This window comes from Mirounga angustirostris, unplaced genomic scaffold (assembly GCF_029215605.1).
Source record: "Mirounga angustirostris isolate CCGP_5_RB_7025 unplaced genomic scaffold, mMirAng1.0.hap1 SCAF_2, whole genome shotgun sequence".
NCBI classification, from domain to species: Eukaryota; Metazoa; Chordata; class Mammalia; order Carnivora; family Phocidae; genus Mirounga; species Mirounga angustirostris.
In genome coordinates, this window is record NW_026991710.1 from 144,187,630 (window position 1) to 144,210,110 (window position 22,481).

At 35.2% G+C, this 22,481-nt stretch overlaps 1 protein-coding gene across 10 annotated transcripts in view; it reads left to right on the forward strand.

Annotated features, from left to right (window-relative positions):
- The window catches only part of CLCN3 (chloride voltage-gated channel 3), a 91,016-nt gene that overhangs the window by 53,327 nt on the left and 15,208 nt on the right, over positions 1-22,481 (forward strand). For all 10 annotated transcript variants that reach the window (XM_064585286.1, XM_064585284.1, XM_064585285.1 and 7 more), the window contains 8 exons: positions 3,574-3,731; positions 10,760-10,859; positions 12,232-12,419; positions 13,380-13,502; positions 14,666-14,872; positions 18,252-18,332; positions 19,227-19,772; positions 22,259-22,445. In XM_064585286.1, coding sequence (XP_064441356.1) covers positions 3,574-3,731; positions 10,760-10,859; positions 12,232-12,419; positions 13,380-13,502; positions 14,666-14,872; positions 18,252-18,332; positions 19,227-19,772; positions 22,259-22,445 — 1,590 coding nt within the window. The remainder of the gene's footprint in view (positions 1-3,573; positions 3,732-10,759; positions 10,860-12,231; positions 12,420-13,379; positions 13,503-14,665; positions 14,873-18,251; positions 18,333-19,226; positions 19,773-22,258; positions 22,446-22,481) is intronic.

The window sequence follows — 22,481 nt, forward strand, 5'->3', positions numbered from 1 at the left end:
AAACCAAAAACATCAATCAGTATTTCTCCCTATAATATGCTTTTTTCAAACACCATTGCTCTGTACGTAGAAGCAAATAGGGGTGATGGGACAGACTGACCTACAAACAGTCTGTTGGGGACATGAACTGCTCTGGCTAAATCCCATGCTAACATGTCCTGTATCGGCCCCAGAAGTTTTAAGGGACACAACCTAAAAGCCCCAAAATACAAAACATTGGTTCACAGGGTCCTCTGGTTTAAAAAGTTTGAATCCTTAATTTCTGGTTTTCAGATATTTTGAATTGCTGCATAGTTTTGTCAGTTAGATGTCAGAGTAGTTTCTGCAGAGTAACTTTTTGAAAATCATTAAAGACAAGACCCATAGTTAGTGTAAATATTGTTTATTGTGTTGCTGTACCTTTTGCTAAAATGAGTGTCTACTTTTGTACTTCCTGCTTTATGTCTGTGGGAGTAATAAATGCTTCATTTGCTTATCATCTTTGTGGTGCAAACAGCTTGACAATTCTTATCATGGGGCTGGTGACATATTATGTGGATATATGTTAAGTAGTATAGAAATTTTGCTTTTTATTTTTTGAATAGAAGAGTAATAATTAAAATCAGCAGTTCATGTTTCTTTAACTCTACCCAAATAAAGGCAACATGGGGTGGGAGGAGTTGGAAGTTTTCAAAATATATCATGGCAGACTTTTTTTTTTTAAGATTTTATTTATTTATTTGACAGAGAGAGAGAGTACAAGCAGGCAGAGAGGCAGGCAGAGGGAAAGGGAGAAGCAGGCTCTCCGCTGAGCCGGGAGCCCGATGCGGGGCTCGATCCCAGGACCCTGGGATCATGACCCGAGCCGAAGGCAGACGCTTAACGACTGAGCCACCCAGGCGCCCCTATCATGGCAGACTTTTAAAAAACATTTTCTTTTAATTTCAGTCTTAGAGGTGTTGAAAAATAGTGAAAAGAATCCTCTGTACCTCTTACCCGGATTTCTGAAATGTTAACATTTTACCACATTTGTTTAGTCTGTCTCTTAATCTTTCTTTCACTGTTCTATATGCTATTCTCTATTTTGTGTGTGTGTATATATAATACATAAATAAATGTGTGTGTATACATAAATACTTCCGTTTGTATTTCCTTATGAGTGAACATTCCCTTATATATAGCCATAGTACAGTTTTCAAAAACAGAAAATTGATATTGATATGTACCATTGTCTGATCTACAGACTGTTTACAATTTTTCTAGTTATTTTACTCTGTCCTTTAATATAAAAAAAACAAACAAACACCCAGTTTTTTTCCTGGTCCACATTCTAATAATCCAGGAGCACATGTTACATTTAGTTGTCATGTCTTTTGAGTCTTCTTTAATCTAGAACAGTTTCTCAGTCATTCTTTGTCTTTCATGACTTTGACATTTTTTGAAGAATGTAAGCCATTTATTTTGTAGAATTTCCTTCAATTTGTGTTTGTTTTTCCTTTTAAGATTGACTTTATGCATTTTTATCCAGAAGTGATGTCATCATATCAGAAGGCCATAGAGGCTTTTGATATGTCCCTCCAAAAACATTTTTAAAATTGCCAATTTTAATATTATCATATGGAAAGCAGAGTCAGAGATTCTCAAGTTTGTCAAGACATTATAAATACGCATTATGTTTATTCTCCAGTAATTTTTTCCTTAAGAAAATTTATGGCCTTTCAGCCAGCTTTTACCAGGTGGAAATTGCAGAGTAAAATCAGGGTAGAGGAAGAGAGAGCTAGTGTAAAAAGTATAAGGTTGTTTTATGTAAATCAGCATGGGCTGTTGCAGGGATTGGGCTTTTAAACCCTCAGCCAAGAATGATAAATTATTCATTCCTGGAGTACATCTGCCAAAACACTGAGATCAATATACTATTCTTCTTTTAGAAGGTTTATACTTTCCAAGGCAAATATTCAAATGTATCAAATAGGAAGGGAAGAGAGAACTGTGTTCTACCTGGGAGAAGTAAATAGACATCAAGTTTATTAGTACAATATTCAATATTACATTGAGTCAGGGACAATGTTTTTGTTGCCTTTTATCTCCTATACTATCTAGAAGAGTGCTGGTAGGTAGAAAATTCCTAGTAAGCGTCTTCAGTTGAGTTTGGTTTGTGCTGTATAGACTTTAGATCAGTGGTTGGGCCAAATGCTGCTCTTCACTGTTTTGTAAATAAAGTATTATTGAAACACAGCCATACCCATTCATTATATATTATCTATGATTTCTTTTGTGCCACTATGGCAGAGTTGTGTTGTTGTGACTGTGGCCTCCAATGCCTAACGTATTTACTTCTGGCTCTTTTGCTGACCCTTCTTTTGGATTACAAACACTTTGGCATTAATTTGTTTTTTCCTTATAAAGCGCACAGTAAGATGTTTACCACACTATGTGTAACTTATGGATTTATGCAAGTGTAACTGCAAAAAAAATTTTGAAAGTGGACTTCACTGGGTTAGAGAATATCTGTGTATTTAAATTTTGGTAACTTTGACTTCCTAGAGGGGTTATACCAGTTTATACTTAAACTAATAATTTTGTGGCAAGCCCTCCTTCCCCATAACATTGCCAACTCAGTGCATTAGTCAACTGTTTAATCTTTACCAGTCTGATAGAGAAAAATGATACTGTAGGTTTGATTCGTATTTCTCTTTTTTGTGTTGGATTGAACTTTTTAAATTGAGTCATTTGTGTTGGATTGAACTTTGTAAATTTAAGTCTTTTTTGTGAATTGTCTTTCAGTGTTCTTCCTGGTACTTTTAAGTCTCTTATAAGTATATAGTGAACACATGTCAAATATTTATTTAGTACTAGTGAGGAAACTAGCTTGATGACAAAGATGACTTAGATGAGGGTGTGTGAGATGAAATATCAGTGAAAAAATTTCTTACAGGGCAAAAACAAAAACCCCCAACACTGCAACTCTAAGTATTATCTTTTCTGCTAGATGAAATTGAATTACATTTTTGCCAGATGAAAACAATAATTTTCAATTTATCCATCTTCTATAAGTCGTTATCTAACTTTTTAGAGTCTATGTCCTATAGAGATATGTCCTAATCAATAGAAAATAATTAATCAAAGTCCTCTTCCTCAGAGCAAAAGATGAGTATTAGGCAGGCTTTTTTTTTTTTTTTTAATATTTTTATTTATTTATTTGACAGAGAGAGACACAGCGAGAGAAGGAACACAAGCAGGGGGAGTGGGAGAGGGAGAAGCAGGCTTCCCGCGGAGCAGGAAGCCCGATGTGGGACTCGATCCCAGGACCCTGGGATCATGTCCTGAGCCGAAGGCAGACGCTTAACCGACTGAGCCACCCAGGCGCCCCTAGGCAGGCTTATTTTTGATACTGTAGTATACGTTTGAAAGGACATGCCATGGTCTTTTGCCTTATCACCAAGTTTTGGATAACTTTTCTTGATGTTTTCCCTCCTTTATTTTATTATATTTCAAGTAATACTATTTCTTTTTGAATTGCTAGTGAACTATTAAGAAGGTTACATAGTTCACCATTGTCTCTCATAAAACATACTGTTCTTTTTTGCTTTGTAGGAACTCATTATACAATGACTAATGGAGGCAGCATTAACAGTTCTACACACTTACTGGATCTTTTGGATGAACCAATTCCAGGTGTTGGTACATACGATGATTTCCATACTATTGATTGGGTGCGAGAGAAATGTAAAGACAGAGAAAGGCATAGACGGGTAAGTGTTTTCAGTAATTTTTTAATGTAGTGTATAACTAGATCATTTTAATAATATATATATATATTTTAAAGATTTTATTTATTTATCTGACAGAGAGAGACACAGCGAGAGAGGCAACACAAGCAGGGGGAGTGGGAGAGGGAGAAGCAGGCTTCCCGCGGAGCAGGGAGCTCAATGCGGGGCTCGATTCCAGAACGCTGGGATCATGACCTGAGCCGAAGGCAGATGCTTAACGACTGAGCCACCCAGGCACCCTTTAATAATATATTTTTGCCAATGATCTCAGGCTGCCAAAATATATATTACGCATTAAAGTACATTTAGGTAAATTTCTACATTTTATAAGCAATGCATGTTTTTTTCTCTCTGTATGTAATTTTTTAAAAAAGTTTACTTAAACCCCTGGAAAGGACTTGAGGTAACTTAAAATCAAGGAAGTATATTAAGACAAAAAAGGAAGGACTGGGAAAACACAGCACATGAGTTGGGGAGGAAGATCGAGGTATAGAAGTCAGCATGATTTTTGTCTTTGAGCAGCACAGCAGCTACAGTAAAAGAGGAAACTTGTTATATAATTCTTATTATTACAGAAGAAGCATATTGGAGAGATAGTTTCGTGGGATTTTACTGTTTTCTTTTATCTTCTTTCTCAGTTTTAAATGCTGAGATTTCTCAAATTGAGTCCTGTAAAGGGCATATTAAGTGTTGTAATGAATCACTAATAAAAAAAAGAATTACTTATATTGCAATAATATTTCCAATGGTTTTTATAGCAAATGTATATTTCAGATACATCTTGGGCTAAAGAGTTGGGTTAAAATTTCTTCAGAAATCAACTATTCCATTTGTAACATCAAAAAAAAAGAGAAATAGATAAATAAATTTCTGCTAAATTAAAAAAATAAAAAATAAAAAATTTAAAGTTATATACATATTTTATCCATTAAATAAAAAACATTTAAAAAAGAATGGCTTTTACTAAAAAGTACAACTTGTGGGTTGTGACTTACTGATGTAATCCTAAAATAAATTAAAAAAAAACAACTCTCTTTGAAAAAATAAAATTCCAACTTCTAAAAGGTCGTTATAACTTTGAGGTCTGAAATTTACTTATAAATGAAAATAACTGCTTGTACAAATTAATTAAAACCTTTTTATATTAATGGGGGCACCTGGATGGCTCAGTCGTTAGGCGTCTGCCTTCGGCTCAGGTCATGATCACAGGGTCCTGGGATCGAGCCCCGCATCGGGCTCCCTGCTCGGCGGGAAGCCTGCTTCTCCCTCTCCCACTCCCCCTGCTTGTGTTCCTTCTCTTGCTGTGTCTCTCTCTGTCAAATAAATAAATAAAAAAATCTTTAAAACAAAACAAAACAAAACCCCTTTTTTTTTTTTTTTTTTTTAAAGATTTTATTTATTTATTTATTTGAGAGAGAGAGAAACAGCATGAGAGGGGATAGGGTCAGAGGGAGAAGCAGGCTCCCCGCCGAGCCGGGAGCCCGATGTGGGACTCGATCCCAGGACTCCAGGATCATGACCTGAGCCGAAGGCAGATGCCTAACCATCTGAGCCACCCAGGCGCCCCAAAAACCCTTTTTATATTAATGTATACATGTATGGTAAAGTTGAAAATAGAATGAGATTATTTTGTTTATGACAAGTATAACCCCTGAGATTCATCAGTCAAGATTTACTTTTTTTGGAAGACACAATACAATCTGTGGTGATTTTCAAAGTTTTTCATCTCAGAACACTTATTTTATTTTATTATCTGAGAACACTTTTTTTAGAATTATTTTTTTTTAATTTAAATTCAGTTAATTGCATATAGTGTATTATTAGTTTCAGAGGTGGAGTTCAGTGATTCATCAGTTATATATAACATGCAGTGCTCATTACATCAAGTGCCCTCCTTAATGCCCTTCACCCTGTTACCCCATCCCCCCACCCCCACCCCTCAGCAACCCTCAGTTTGTTTCCTATGGTTAAGAGTCTCTTATGGTTTGTCTCCCTCTCTGATGTCATCTTGTTTTATTTTCCCTCCCTTCCTCTGTGCTCTTCTGTTTTGTTTCTTAAATTCCACATGAGTGAAACCATAGGATAATTGTCTTTTCCTGATTGACTTATTTTGCTTAGCATAATACCCTCTAGTTCTATCCACATCGTTGCAAATGGCAAGATTTCATTTTTTGATTGCTGAGTAATAATCCATTGTATATATATACCACATCCTCTTTATCCATTCATCAAGAACACTATTAAACTCTAAACTCTAAAGAGTTATTGAGGATATCTAGGGAACTTAGTTTATGTGGTTATATTAATTGATATTTATCATATTCCATACAAAACCTGAGAAATTTAAAAGATGTTGATTTAAAAGTACAAAACCCCATTACACATAACATCAAAACATACTTTTATGAAAACAAAACAAAACATATTTTTATGAAAAATAACTGTTTCTCAAAATAAAAAATATTTAGTGACAGATTCCTAGTATAGAGATCAGGGTTGATATTAACAAGTTTGATTTTTGTTAATACTGTATAATGAAATTGTCATCCTTATAAGGATCCTTATAAGATATAAGGAATCTGTTATCATTACAGTGATATATGTTCCATTTTTATAAATCTCATTATTACTGGTTTAATAAAAGACTGCTGGATTCTAATATCTGCTTCTGCATTCAGTCTGTTGTGATATGTTATTTGGGTTGAAATGTATGAAGAAAATCCAACCTCATATAGATGGGTAGTTGGAAAAGCTAGGACTATTTTAATAACCTTTTTATATCATTGTGGATAGTCTTTGATACTCTACCAAAGTGACAGGTGGTAGTTTCTTAAAGATTAGTTGCCAGTGGGTAATCTGAAACTATACCAATGAACTTTATGTCTTTTGTTACATTAAAATCTGTTAGTTCACCTTCAATTCTAATGAATAATTTTGTCATATCATACAATGATCATTTGGAAAATATTCACTGATTTATGCAGTTCTTTCAAGTGTTGACACTTTTCATTATACAATATAAAAAAATCACATTTGTTAATATCAACCCTGATCTCTTTAGAAAAGTCTTTTAAGTATTTGGAATCTGTCATCCTTACAGTGATAGATAAAAGTTTTCCAAAATTCTTGTTTTACTTGAAAGCTCAAATTCTGTCATTAGAAACAAATAGACATTCATTTCACTTGAAATGACAGACTTCCTTGGTTTGTTTTTGGGAAGATGCCTGTCAGATTCCCAAGTCTGAAAAACCATAGTTTGGTGTCTTTCTTTCTTTCTTTTTTTTTTTTTTTAATTTTTTAATTTTTTAATTTTATTATGTTATGTTAATCACCATATATTACATCATTAGTTTTTGATATAGTGTTCCTTGATTCATTGTTTGCGTATAACACCCAGTGCTCCCTTCAGTACGTGCCCTCTTTAATACCCATCACCAGGCTAACCCATCCTCCTGCCCCCCTCCCTTCTAGAACCCTCAGTTTGTTTCTCAGAGTCCATAGTCTCTCATGGTTCGTCTCCCCCTCCGATTTCCCCCCTTCATTTCTCCCTTCCTACTGTCTTCTTCTTGTTTTTTTAACATATAATGTATTGTTTGTTTCAGAGGTACAGGTCTATGATTCAACAGTCTTATACAATTCCCAGCACTCACCATAGCACATACCTTCCCCAGTGTCTATCACCCAGTCACCCCATCCCTCCCACCCCCCACCACTCCAGCAACCCTCAGTTTGTTTCCTGAGATTAAGAATTCCTCATATCAGTGAGATCATATGACACATGTCTTTCTCTGATTGACTTATTTTGCTCAGCGTAATACCCTCCAGTTTAGTGTCTTTCAAGTAAAAATGGTGTACCATGTGTGGGTGTCAACTTTATTTTGTAAATCACATAAATGCTTTCCCTGAAGGCATAACCTCATACTTCAGGGCTTTTATTTAACCTCTAGTTCTAAAATCTGTACCATCTTTCAGTCATGCCCAAAATCTCAACATCACATATATAGTCATATGATTTACTTCACAATACACACACAAGTTTCAGAATGTTACCAACACTATCACCATCGATGTGCTTACTGAAAAGTTTTAGTGTTTTCTTTTTTTGTTTGTTTGTTTTTTACAATAGTTTTTGTTCTTAGCATTTATCCTATTAGGGTCACACATACAAATTATTTTGTTTTAAAGTCCCTTTCCCTTCTAACCTGTTGCCACCCTCCTCTTAAAATAATGATTTACTTTTAAAACTGTATGGTTTATCCCCTTTATTTTTAAAAAATACAAGGATGTAAATTTTTTCTTATGATAAATGCTTATTTTTTCTTAGATAAATGGTAGCGTACTGTACACACTTCAGTCCACCTTGCTTCTCCCCCCTGCATAATACTGCATCTGTTTTTCTTTTTTAGTGAGTGCAGAATTTTTTATTACATAGACTGCAATTTACTTAACCAGTACAGTATTGATGAACATTTAGATAATTTCCAGTTTTTACCTCATATTATATGAAACATTACAGTTACTGAGAAAAAGCAACATGGGGTTTAATAATTATTTTTGAAAGAAATGAACCTACCTTCAGAGTCTAAAGAATGCTTAGTATCTGTGATTAGTTGCTTATAGTATAGAAGGTATAAAATTACCTTATTCAACCCAGAACTTAACTGAGTCTTTTTAGTGAGGACTTATGGCTTAAAATAGGCCAGATGTTTGAATTCTAGCTGTAGCCATACTGTGGGACGGTTTGAACACTGAAGTCCTAGACTGAGAATATAGCTTTTTATTTATTTTTTAATTTTTTCAAGATTTTATTTATTTATTTGACAGAGCACAAGCAGGGGGAGCAGCAGGCAGAGGGAGAAGCAGGCTCCCTGCTGAGCAAGGAGCCCGAGGTGGGACTTGATCCCAGGACCCCGGGATCATGACCTGAGCTGAAGGCAGATGCTTATCTGACAGAGCCACCCAGGCGCCCCAAGAATATGGCTTTTAAAAGCAACAGTCCTAATAGAATGGAAGAGGTTTGGGCTAGTTAGGGATAGGTTTAAAAGTACATTCTTTTTTTTTAACACATAATGTATTATTTGTTTCAGAGGTACAGATCTGTGATTCAGCAGTCGAACACGATTCACAGTGCTCACCGTAGCACATACCCTCCCCAATGTCTATCACCAGCCACCCCATCCCTCCTACCTCCATCACTCCAGCAACCCTCAGTTTGTTTCCTGAGATTAAGAATTCCTCATATCAGGGTGCCTGGGTGGCTCAGTTGGTTAAGCGACTGCCTTCGGCTCAGGTCATGATCCTGGAGTCCCGGGATCGAGTCCCACATCAGGCTCCCTGATCAGCAGGGGGTCTGCTTCTCCCTATGCCCTCTTCCCTCTTGTGCTCTCTGTCTCTCATTCTCTCTCTCTCAAATAAATAAATAAAATCTTTAAAAAAAAAAAAAGAATTCCTATATCAGTGAGATCATATGATACATGTCTTTCTCTGATTGACTTATTTCACTCAGCATAATACCCTCCAGTTCCATCCATGTCATTGCAAATGGCAAGATCTCATTCCTTTTGATGGCTGCATAATATTCCATTGTATATATATACCACGTCTTCTTTATCCATTCATCTGTCAATGGACATCTTGGCTCTTTCCACAGTTTGGCTATTGTGGACATTGCTGGTATAAACATCAGGGTGCACGTACCCCTTCAGATCCCTACATTTTTATCTTTGGGGTAAATACCTAGTGGTGCAATTGCTGGGTCATACGGTAGCTCTATTTTCAACTTTTTGAGGAACCTCCATACTGTTTTCCAGAGTGGCTGCACCAGCTCCCACCAACAATGTAGGAGGGTTCCCCTTTCTCCGCATCCCTGCCAACATCTTTCATTTCCTGACTGTTAATTTTAGCCATTCTGACTGGTGTGAGGTGGTATCTCATTGAGGTTTTGATTTGGATTTCCCTGATGCCGAGCGCTATTGAGCACTTTTTCATGTGTCTGTTGGCTATTTGGATGTCTTCTTTGGAAAAATGTCTGTTCATGTCTTCTGCCCATTTCTTGATTATGTTTGAAAAAAAAAAGTAGTAGGAAGGGAAAAATGAAGGGGAGGGAATTCGGAGGGGGAGACGAACCATGAGAGACTATGGACTCTGAGAAACAAACTGAGGGTTCTAGAGGGGAGGGGAGCAGGGGGATGGGTTAGCCTGGTGATGGGTATTAAAGAGGGCACGTACTGAAGGGAGCACTGGGTGTTATATGCAAACAATGAATCAAGGAACACTATATCAAAAACTAATGATGTAATATATGGTGATTAACATAAAAAAAAGAAAAAATAAAAGTGCATTCTTACTAAGAGAGGAAGAGTTGCCTTCTTGTGTCTTAGTTGAGTGAGATCTAGAAATCAGATCTGTTCCTGTCCTGCTAGAGGACACTTCTGCCTTACACAGTGATAGAAGAGAGCTTCTGGACCCTATAAATGGGATTACAGTTCTCCATAACTGCATATTTATAGGCCTACAAATTTTGGCAGGCCCTTTATTCACATGACTATTCTATACTGTATTTATGAGCATGTTATTATGGGCACTGTTATTAACTGGCCTTACCTTTTAAAGAATATTATAATCCACTTAATTGCTAGGACTAGAAAATGGTCAGGGAATGACAGACATTTCAAGCCATAATGTCTTATTTCTGTTAATATAAAAGTTATGTATCAGCTAAATTTGATTCAGTTTAAAACAGTATAGGCCAAACTCTGTGGTTTGTGGACCCCTTGCTCTCAAATCCTGAGGTTTTGTTAAAAATGCAGATCTCTGGGTAAATGTTTATCATCCGGTTTACACGTATAACAGCTGTCTGACATAGTGATTCTGCCCCAAGCTCACCTTTCCCATGATTTAGTTTATAGATTACTGTCTTGTGTATAGTAACTGGAAAAAACTGTTAGATTCTAGAATTGTGGCTTTTGTTCATGGTTTGAAAAATGAAGCATAAACATTTCTAATTTCAGATCAACAGCAAAAAGAAAGAATCAGCATGGGAAATGACAAAAAGCTTATATGATGCATGGTCAGGATGGCTAGTAGTAACACTAACAGGATTGGCATCAGGTAAAGAAAAATTTTAATGTAATCATTTTTTGGTTAACAGAAAAATAAATCATTCTCCACTCCTTCCCACAATGTTTTTTTCAGGTCCTGTTGGATTTTTAAAAGTATTTATTTTGTTTTTTTCAAAAAATCTTAAATATAAGACTGGGAGGCAGGAAGCTACAGAGTCTAGTCTTGGCTCTGTCACGTTAAGTGTCTGTGCAGTTTGGTTGATCTTTCTGGGTTCAGTTTCTGTGTCTGTAAAATACGTGGTTTGGTCCAGATAAACAATAAAGTATCTTTTAATATTAACATCATAATAAGTAGCTACTGTTTATTGAGTGCTTCATGCACTGCCTTAAAATCTTTACATGTATGTGAACTGCATGTCAGTCCTGTGGTGTAAGTACTGCGGTTACCACCATTTTACAGATGAGGTGCCTGAAGCACAGAGAGAGGTTTAGTAACTTGACTAAGGTCATGTAGCTAGTAAGTGGCCAGGCAGAGATTTACATTTAGGCAGTTCTGCTCCAGAGTCTGCATTTCAACTACCATGCTATCAAGTGCCCACAACGTGCCTATGTGTGAGATTTTAAGAAATAGGAGTTGAAGATCTGAACACAAACATTAAGGACTATTTTAATGACTTTCAGCTTCCACCATGGAAGATTATATCTAGAAGAACATGAGGAAAATTAAAATGTATGTGGCGAATAGAGGGAAGTACTGATACCTCTAATGGACATGCACAAGAATTTTGTGACCCCTGTGTATGTGACCTGTTGATCTTTTTATATGATGAGAAGGTCCTAGATTTTGACCATAAATTTGTATATTTTTTGTATTCTGTCATTAAAATGATCTTGGCATATTTAATTTTCTGTTATTTAAGGAAAAAACTGAAAGTCTGTCACAGTAATTCATTAATGTTATGAGTTTCACTATTTCTAATGGATATTAAATTTTAATGATATTGATATCATTTGTATATTTATTAAGTTTCAGATTGAAACATAATAGTAAAAACTTTGACTTTAATAACCTGATTTGTGAACCTCCTGCTAGATAGCTGACTTTTAAAGATGTTTTAGTGTCTTTAAACACCTTTATTACAAATCACAATTAATTTAAATGATGTATTTAGTTTTAATTTCAAACAAAGAATAGCCATTTTATATTAAAGAGTGGCTATCTATACTTTTTTGGAAGTAATATAAACTTATTTATACCTAAGACTTAAAAATCTTAAATTTATATAATATTCCCTATGTGACCCTTTATGTATAGGGAGTCTGCAGCTTTCTTTGACCCTCTTAACTTGATAGTTCTTAACACTCAAAAAATGGATTTACTTTTTTTTTTTTTTTTTACTACCTTCAACATGTTTTTACAGGGGCATTGGCTGGATTAATAGACATTGCTGCTGACTGGATGACTGATCTAAAGGAGGGCATTTGCCTTAGTGCATTGTGGTACAACCATGAACAGTGTTGTTGGGGATCTAATGAAACAACATTTGAAGAGAGGGATAAATGTCCACAGTGGAAAACATGGGCAGAACTAATCATAGGTCAAGCGGAAGTAAGTCTTGCTGGGTCTGAAGATGAATTAATAATTGATATGGCTAAATAAGTCTCCATTTAATTATAGAATTAATCACATATTAGATGATTGCAACTGCATTAAAAGAAAAAAAAGAAATGTAATAGGATAGATTGGAAAATAGAAGAATACATTGCAGCAAGTAAAATGTGAAGTTTCTAGAAGCTCTTTATTAATTAACTATATAGTCACATTCAAGTCTATTCAATTATGACATTAAATATATTTCTTATTGTAGAAAAGTGCAGTAGGATCCGTATAATCACAAAGTTAATATGAAGTCAAGTTATTAAAACTACTTAACATATGATTGTCGGGAAGTATAATTATCAAAAAGTTTAGTAAAATAAGCCTCGTAACTGGAGATATCTTGAAGAAATCCATGTATTTTTCTTTGTAGCATTATAGTATTTAAATGATTACTGTTCTTGACATTCTGTAATGAAGAACATTGTAAAAGTTAGAACGTTATGTAATATATATAGTTACACGGTCATATAAGGATATGTTTTAAAAATTTTGTTACAGCTGAATTTTTGAACTAAAAAGAATATATTTGCTGCTAACATGGGCAGTATGCTGTTTCTCACTTGATCTTCAGGAGAACAGTGGAATGAGATCTAAATGCAAATGCAATTTTGTCTTCAACTATTTCCAAAATATGTTTTGTGGGTAGGCAGAAGTTAAAGTGTATCAGACTTTTGGCAACAAGACTTTAGGTATCAAGAAAAAGCTAGGAAAACATTAAACAGATCAACCCTCCTTGTATATATAAATATGTTTTTTGATTTTACTTAAATATATTGTTCATATAAAGCTTTAACTATTGTGGAAGTAAACCAGGAAACTTACGAGTTTCACCCAAGTTTCTTATGTGGCAAGCACTTGCATTCGGGATGCACTGTACATTAAATTCATACTATATGATTTACCTTTTAGGGTCCTGGTTCTTACATCATGAATTACATAATGTACATCTTCTGGGCCTTGAGTTTTGCCTTTCTTGCCGTTTCCCTGGTAAAAGTATTTGCTCCATATGCCTGTGGCTCTGGAATTCCAGAGGTAAGCCATGCAATATTTTAGTATCATTTAAACATTTGGTAATTGTGATGATGTTGATCTTTTTGCCTTTAGGGGGAAAAAGTAGTTGTTTTTCTGGGGAAATTGTAATGTAAAAAAGAACATTTTAAAAATGTAAGCTGATTGTAGACATCACAAAAAATTCTTCCCCGTAGTCATTTCATCATTAACTGGGGAGGTTGATTTTTTTTTTTTCCACCACTAATTTAGCACATGAGTAAACAAATATTAGAAAACTCAGTTATAAAGCTGGAAAAGTATTATGTGGCCTAAAGTTCTTTGATGGATTAGTTGATGTTTTGCTGCTATGAACCTGATTTGAATATATTTACTCTTTTTATATGACTATTTTTTAATTAAATAAGTTAATAGTTCTTGAATTTGGCAGATAATATTTATAACCATTTTGTACTTTAAATAAACATTTGACCATAGTGAGGCAATAGTATAAACTTTTGGGTTTTATTTTTTATCATCAGTAATTTAAGGAATATACTCAGAATTGAATGGTGTAATTTAAAGAATATACTTAGGATTGAAAGGTGTGATGGGAATTCATTTCTTTCCCCTCTTAATTTTTCTGTCTTAAGTTATCAGCTTTTTCTAATGCATTTCCTTTTGAAACTTAATTTTAGTGATTTTTAAAGTTTTGTTAAGAGTGTCTTCAATAAGGGGCAATGTCATGCAGCATTTAGCTGTTGTCACTTATCCTTCTTAATATGTAGGAAAATATTACACATAATGGCAGCACTCTGAGAAGACAAAATATCCTAATTTCTGACACAGAATATCTGAATGTATTTAACTATATTTCTACAACAGAAATATTCAAATTTACCTTTTCCTTATTATGTAATTACAACCCTTGTATTCAGGTCTGTATTCCCTTTAACATGGCCTTATATTCTAGTTTTGTTCATGAGATAGGGTTGCCTTCAATCCTTGCTTGAGAAGAGAATTAGAATATGATATAGATTTATTATGTAGCATAATAGTTAAAGCTTTTGAAAAATTGTGAATTGTTCCATGGTTAACCAAAAATATTTGCAAGGTGGTTTTGTGAGTAAAACAAGAGAGTAACTTAAATTAGTTAAATTTTCCTGTTTCTTAAAGGAAATTAAGCTGTCTTAATCTTTTCTTTGTAGATTAAAACTATTTTAAGTGGATTCATCATCAGAGGTTACTTGGGAAAATGGACTTTAATGATTAAAACCATCACATTAGTACTGGCTGTGGCATCCGGTTTGAGTTTAGGAAAAGAAGGTCCTCTAGTACATGTTGCCTGTTGCTGTGGAAATATTTTTTCCTACCTCTTTCCAAAGTATAGCACAAATGAAGCTAAAAAAAGGGAGGTAAGTGTCTTTTGTGGTTTATTTGACAGATAAATACCTATTACATAGACTTAGTGAGAATTTTCTAGTGTAAAGATCACATTTTAACTCTTTACTTTTTGGATAAATTCTGTATTCAGATTCAAATCTGAGAATTGTTTGCTTCTTTCCCCCTTTTTGAGTATCTCTAATGTCTTTCTAGAATCCATCCCCAGTGCTGCTCAGTTACTCCAGTATTTTAGAGAAGTTTTGATAGACTACCTGGTCCATTGGTTTCAGTTGAATTTCACAAAGCTCTTTCCATTTGTTTTTGCTTTGCCTTACACCTTTCTTCCTCTGAAGTTTTTCCCAAATGTAACATTATTTTTCCTCTGATTTCTCACCATCAGTATTTTTCCAGGGTTGGGAAGTCTTAACAGCTGTGTTTTCCTCTGGAGGAAGTGTCTAATGCCCCCGAGAGAGGTGTGTCATCTGCAGAGAGCTATCTGGCACCATGAAGATGTTCTGAGGGCCTTTAGGACCTCCTGAGGTTTAAATCAGAGATTCATACTAAAGGGAATATAGGAATTCCTTTTTATTCAGCTGTTTAGGAGCATTTATTTCCTTTACCTTTTTTTTTTTTTTTTTTTTTTAGGCCAGCCCAAGATCTTCTAGGAGGGCTTTAAACTTTATATATTATAGAGTTCCCTAATCTTTGTACATTGCTGTGGATATTTTCTAGAAGAAAAATGGGCTCCTGAGACCTTTTGTATTAGCTTTACACTTTGGGAGCCCAATCCCTTCTTGTGTTCCCAATCTAATCTGTAGGCCAAGGTGGTACAGAGTGCTTTGGGTTTTCAAGATATCATATTTTTATATAATTAAATATTGAGAACTCAGAGGTCTCTGACCCTAGCACAGGACTTTTCATCCTGTTGTTTTTAATACTATAGCAAAAAAGTAGAATATTTTTATCAAGCTATTTGATTCTTCAATTGAAATGATTTCTCTTTCATTTAGTGTTAGTACTAAAACATTGTTCGTACAGTGGCAGTAGTCTGAAAGAGGAACACTTCAGACCATCATAGTTCCATCTCTGAATGATAATTGTGATTCTAGTACTATGCTCTAATACGAATAGCTAACATTATTGATTACTTACTCTGTATCTGGTTCTGTGACAAGTCCTTGCATTTTAAAATTTAAATCCACAATAATCCTCTTAACTTGGCACTCTTGTCCCCATTTATAGATAGGAAATTAGGGCATAGAGCTGCTAACTTGTCCAAGATTACGTAGCAGAGTGTCAGAGTATGGATTAAAATTTATTTTTCTCTGACTCCAAAGTCTGTACTCCTTACTACTACTACTATTTCTGTGACTGTGGATATGTGTGTATGTTAAAAACAAAACAGAACCTAAAACTATGTTGTAGCATAGCAAATTAGGGCTAAAATGGAGGTATAGCATTTGTCTCTCCAGTGCAGTTCCTTTACTTGCTATTGTACCTTGACATTTGGGGGTAAGATTTTTATTTTTATTTATTCATTTTAAGTGCAAAATGTAATTTATTAGAAAATGCCATAGAAATTAAATTCACTTAAATTTTAAGATATACACTGTGATGATTAGTAATGTTTATGACATTAACTTTGTTCACCTTAGTATATAATGGCTGGAGTTTACTTGTTAGTTGAAAACATGAAGGCCTCATATTTTGGCTTTCTTCCTATGTTCACTTCCTTGACATTTTTAATTAAATGATTCCTTGATACTTATAAAACATTAAAATGTGTGTGTGAGTTATAAGTACTGGGTGTTAGCTTGATGTAAAATTCTGTTATATTAAATGTACAATCAGAGAATTCAGTTAAATGTGTTGTCTACAATCCTGTTAGTGGGAAAAAACAAAATCATTAAATTTGCTGTCCTCCCCCATATAAGCAGAGTCTGCATTCTTAAAGCCAGGTACAATTTTTTTTTTTTTAATTATTTATTTGAGAGAGAGAGCAAGAGAGCAGGGGTGGGAACAGAGGGAGAGGGAGAGAGAAACACAAGCAGGCTCCTCGCTGAGAGTGGAGCCCAACATGGGGACCCATCTCACAACCGTGAGATCAGACCTGAGCCGAAACCAAGAGTTGGATGCTTAACCAACTGCACCACCCAGGCGCCCCTAGCCCAGTACAATTTAATTAAAATTAAGTATTTGCTTATTTCTAATTTGCCAAACAGCAGCCTGATAATGGAGATCATGGTCTTAATTATATATAATTTAATTTTGATTATTTCCAGTTTCTTTTTCATAAATGTAAAACTTGACCATTTGGGGAAATGCTTTGGTACCCTCAGATATTTACTGGAATGAAACATTGAAGGGAATAAAGACTCTTAGAAAAGTAATTACAATATAAATGTCCAATGAATGTATATGTGTAGTTGGCTTCACACTGGTGGGAAATGGGCAATGTCCAAGTGACAGACTGGGGAGGTGGAGAGAGAATCTGTAAGAACGTTTGTGGATATTTTTGTCGTCTTTAACTTTATTGTAGGGTTCCAGTTTGGAAAGACCACCTCGTAAGGGGGTAGCCATTGTTTTTGCTTTAGAATGAGGCTTTCCAAATTGGCAGTAGCGGTATTTTCAGAGGATTTAGAGTAGTGGAAATAAGGTAACTCAATAGGTTTTAAGTTCTCTAGATATTTTACTACGATTTAGAAAACAGTAATTATTAGGGGCACCTGGCTGGCTCAGTCAGTAGAGCATGCAGCTCTTGATCTCAGGGTCATGAGTTCAAGCCCTACATTTGGTATAGAGCTTACATAGAAAACATTAATTATTAATGGTGAAGCAGTTAGCTCTAAAATCTGAAGAAATTATATCCTTGGGCGCCTGGGTGGCTCAGTTGGTTAACTGTCTACCTTCGGCTCAGGTCATGATCGAGCCCCACATTGGGCACCTTGCTCAGTGGGGAGTCTGCCTCTCCCTCTGCTCCTCCCCCCTGCTCATGATCTCTCTCTCGCACTCTCTCTCTCTCAAATAAAAGAAATAAATGAATAAATTATTTAAAGAAAAAAAACTCCCCCTAAACCCCAGTTACTGTTCTCTCTACTGGTCTTCCCAAACATCTTGAGAATTGTGTGTATGCATTGCCTTTTTCTTCTTTGCATTCTATTTACATTAGTGTATCTTGCACAAATGTTTTTTAATTGAATATCGAACATGTGAATGACCTTTCAGTTAAAGCAGAAGAGAAAAAATATCTTTTTAGAGGAAATAAATAATGGCCTCTGCTTGGGGAGAAGGGGTAGACATGTGAGTTAACTTCAGGAGAGGCATTTCAAAAATTCAGGCAACAGGAAGAATTTTTATTTGGTATATTTGAATTTATAAGAATATATGAAATAAGCCAAATTCTCTTTTTAGGTGCTATCAGCTGCCTCAGCTGCAGGGGTTTCTGTAGCTTTTGGTGCACCAATTGGAGGAGTTCTTTTTAGCCTGGAAGAGGTAGGTAAAGAAAACAGCAACTATAACATTATGCATAATTACCATTACAAATATATTTTGGCACGCTTTTCTGTTATATAGCTAGTGTAATAGATACAGACTGTGTTTTTAAGTTTTCAGATTTAACTTCGTAAAGTTACTTTTCACTTATTCTTACCTATAGATTAATATATTACATATGTTCTTTACCTTGAGAAAAACCTTAAAAATATTATTCATGTATAAATATTAAGTGCTTATTTAAAATTAAACTTTGTTGACATATTTAAAAGTAAGCAGAAATGGATTTGGCTTAGTAGAAATTATTTAACCACTGTTTGTTATATTATTGCCCATGTTTTTATTTAAAAAGTTTTAATCAGTTTCTAAATTGTGAGTTTGTATGCTTATTTCTGGGGTAGTTATTGATGTTTAAGAAAATTATTTTAGTCGCATCAGTGGCATATTTTGTTTTTGTTTTCTCATTGGTGCTTAAGACTTTTTACATGTTTACACAAAAATGTGGCTAGGAATGGTTTAAAATTTGCTTTTCCAGTTTGTGTTCTTTTCCTCTTTTTTCTTTAATGTAGAAGAGACAAATTAGATACTTCTTTATGAGCTCATAAGAGTTGGTGATGGTGCATTTATTCTTCACTACATGAGGTGAAACTTATTTTGAAAATGAAACAATGCTAGGTATCTGAAATAATTACTAAACATTTCGATCCGTTGATACTGGGAACTTGTAATGATGTGATAGCCAAAGTTAATAAAACATCAATTTTTTTCTTACCACAGTAAAATCTATTATATGTAAACGCTAGCTGCAGCAAAAATTAGACGATGATATTCAAGTTATAAGATATCAGAAACATCTTATAAAATTATAGCATTAATTTTTCTTTTTCTTTTTAGGTTAGCTATTACTTTCCTCTTAAAACTTTATGGAGATCATTTTTTGCTGCTTTAGTGGCTGCATTTGTTTTGAGATCCATCAATCCATTTGGTAACAGCCGTCTGGTCCTTTTTTATGTGGAGTATCACACACCATGGTACCTTTTTGAACTGTTCCCTTTTATTCTCCTCGGGGTATTTGGAGGGCTTTGGGGAGCCTTTTTCATTAGGGCAAATATTGCCTGGTGTCGTCGCCGCAAATCCACCAGATTCGGAAAGTATCCTGTTCTTGAAGTCATTGTTGTTGCTGCCATTACTGCGGTGATAGCCTTCCCTAATCCGTATACCAGGCTCAACACCAGTGAGCTGATCAAAGAGCTTTTTACAGACTGTGGTCCTCTGGAATCCTCTTCTCTTTGTGACTACAGAAATGACATGAATGCCAGTAAGATTGTTGATGATATTCCTGATCGTCCAGCAGGCCTTGGAGTATATTCAGCTATATGGCAGTTATGCTTAGCACTCATATTTAAAATTATCATGACAGTATTCACTTTTGGTATCAAGGTAAGTGCTAACGTGAGGTGTTAGTTAAGTAATTTTGTCATGTTTAAAACTTGTGTGTGAAATGAGCAGTGAAATGTTTATCTAAAGGTGGTTATTTCATAAATGTATGCTGAAAAAGTTCTTATCTTTTGGGTTTCATTTTACATAATGAATAAAAATTCCTTCGGATATATTGTTGAACATGGTTATCTGTTACTGTGTAACAAATTACCCCAAAACCTAGCAATTTAAGATAACTATTTATTTTGCTCTTGATATTCACTCAATAATTTGGGAAGGACTCAACTGGGCATGTTTTGTTTGTGGTCTGTCGTACATGTCATCAGACATGGCTAAGGCTGGTCATCTACCACCTGGGCTGGGAAGATTCAGACAACTGGGTCTGGAACATCTGGGCTCCTGGAACATCTCTCTCTCTCTCTCTCTCTGTCTGTCTGTGTCTCTGTCTGTCTCTCGGTTTTTTTCCAGCTTGGTGCCTTATGGGCATTTAGATTTCTTACATGGTAGCTCCTTGTCCCAAGAGGATCATTTTTAACCTGGCCAGGGAAGTCATGCACCATGCCTCATGTTACTTTCTATTTGTGTGGGCAGTAACAGGCCTACCTCTTAATGGGAGCAGTGTCAGGGAATTCATTTTAAAAGCACTTATATTAGTTTCCTTTTGCTGCTATAATAAACTACCACAAACTTAGTGGCTTAAAAATCACACCAATTTATTATAGTTTTGGTGATCAGAAGTCCAAAGTGGGTCTCACTGGGCTAAAATCAAGGTGTTCATAGGGATTTATGGAAGTTCTAGGGGAGAGTCCATTTCTTGCCTTTTCTAGCCTTTTAGAGGCCACCCACATTCCTTGGCTTATGGCCCCCTTCTCCCATCCTCAAAGCCAGCAATGGGTAGTTAGGTCTTTCTTTTATCTCATTATCCTGACACTAACTCTTCTGAATCCTTCTTCCACATTTAAAATAACCTTTGTGATTACTTTGAGCCCACCCAGGTAATCCAGGATAATCTCCTGTTTTAAAGTCAGCTGATTAACCTTAATTTTACCTGCAGCCTTAATTCCTCCTTACTGTGTAACATAAGGAATTCATAGTAATTAGGATATAGAAAAACTCTGGGGAGCCATTACTCCGCCTGTCATGCTACTATAGGGTGTTAGCTTGAAAGGACGCTGCAGGCTCTGTTAAATTACTAGCCTGTGAATACCATGTCTTTTACCATCAAGGATCTAAGGGAGCTAGATCCAGTGCCCTGGCCCATTGCTTCATTTGAATGTACAAAAGTGAGAATAACATTAATTACTTAGTGATTTGCCAGTAAATGTCATTTTCTTACATGACGGTCAGTGCTGTGTATGAGGATCAAATGTCAGCTAATTGTTGTTCTTTAAATTAATATTCACTAGTGATAATATGCTTTTGCAGATGTAAATTATGTGGAATAACACCTTAATGTCAACAAAATCATAATGATAGTTTTTGAAATATGGTCTCTTTCTTTTCTGTTGTTCTCTATTTAGTCTACTGGGTATAAGAGTTACATAATAGAAAAATCTTGAAGTTAAAAATTTTTTTCATAGTGAATCAAGTTAGAGCAACTACAGAAGTTCCTGTTTCTACGTAAGTTGATTTTCTGTAAACCCCAACTTTCTCATCTTTAGTTGAGCTAAAGGACGCTGGAGACAATTGGCAGGTCTTTGTTAAGTCCCACAATGCCCTGTGCTCTGGCTGAAGAATCCTAACTGGCAGTGGAGTAAAACATATTTTGATCTCTTCTCTTTGGATAACCTTTTAATGATCCTGATACCACGTTCAACATGCCATTATTTTGTGCTCAGCTTATTTCATATCCAGAACATTTTAGAGCTATTAGTATTTTAATCTTTAAATGATCTTGCTTAAGATGTTTACTGTTCCTATTTTCTTCATTAAATTTAATTGATCGATAAATATTTTTCTCCTTATATGTATCGCTAAAAAATATTGAAGGACCTGATAAGATTGTCCGCTTCACATTGTACAACTTGAGAGGAATTGCATCTAATATTTTTATCAGTTAGTAAACAACAAATATGTAGGAGGATGTAATTGTGGAGTAAAAGGAGGAGTTCGGTACTTCACACCGAACTGATTTTGTTTTATGAAAAATGCTTCATATTGTCCTTTTTTCTTTCCCCATTTCAGCATAGACTAATAAAAATTTTAGCAGCAAAAAAAAAAACATTAAGGAACCCTTGAGCTAAAGGATAAATAACCCTTGGGTTATTTTCTCTTTGGCCTAGAGAATGTTGTTACTTTGTAACTGAATTCACGAAGAAGGTACCAGTAGAACGGTATTTTGCTGTAGTTTTATTTGTACTAGGATTTTGCTATATAAATAAAATGTGAAAAGAATCAAAAGTGTTAGAAAGAAGTCTGTAGAATGTAGGTTCCAAGCATCCAAATCGAGGATCTCTGCTCTGTTAAGCATTGTGTGTTTGTTACAGGTTCCATCAGGCTTGTTCATTCCCAGCATGGCCATTGGAGCGATTGCCGGAAGGATTGTGGGGATTGCAGTAGAACAGCTCGCGTATTATCACCACGACTGGTTTATCTTTAAGGAGTGGTGTGAGGTTGGAGCTGATTGCATTACACCTGGCCTTTATGCCATGGTTGGTGCTGCTGCATGCTTAGGTAATGAAACTGTGTCTGTGGGTGGATGTTTGTGAA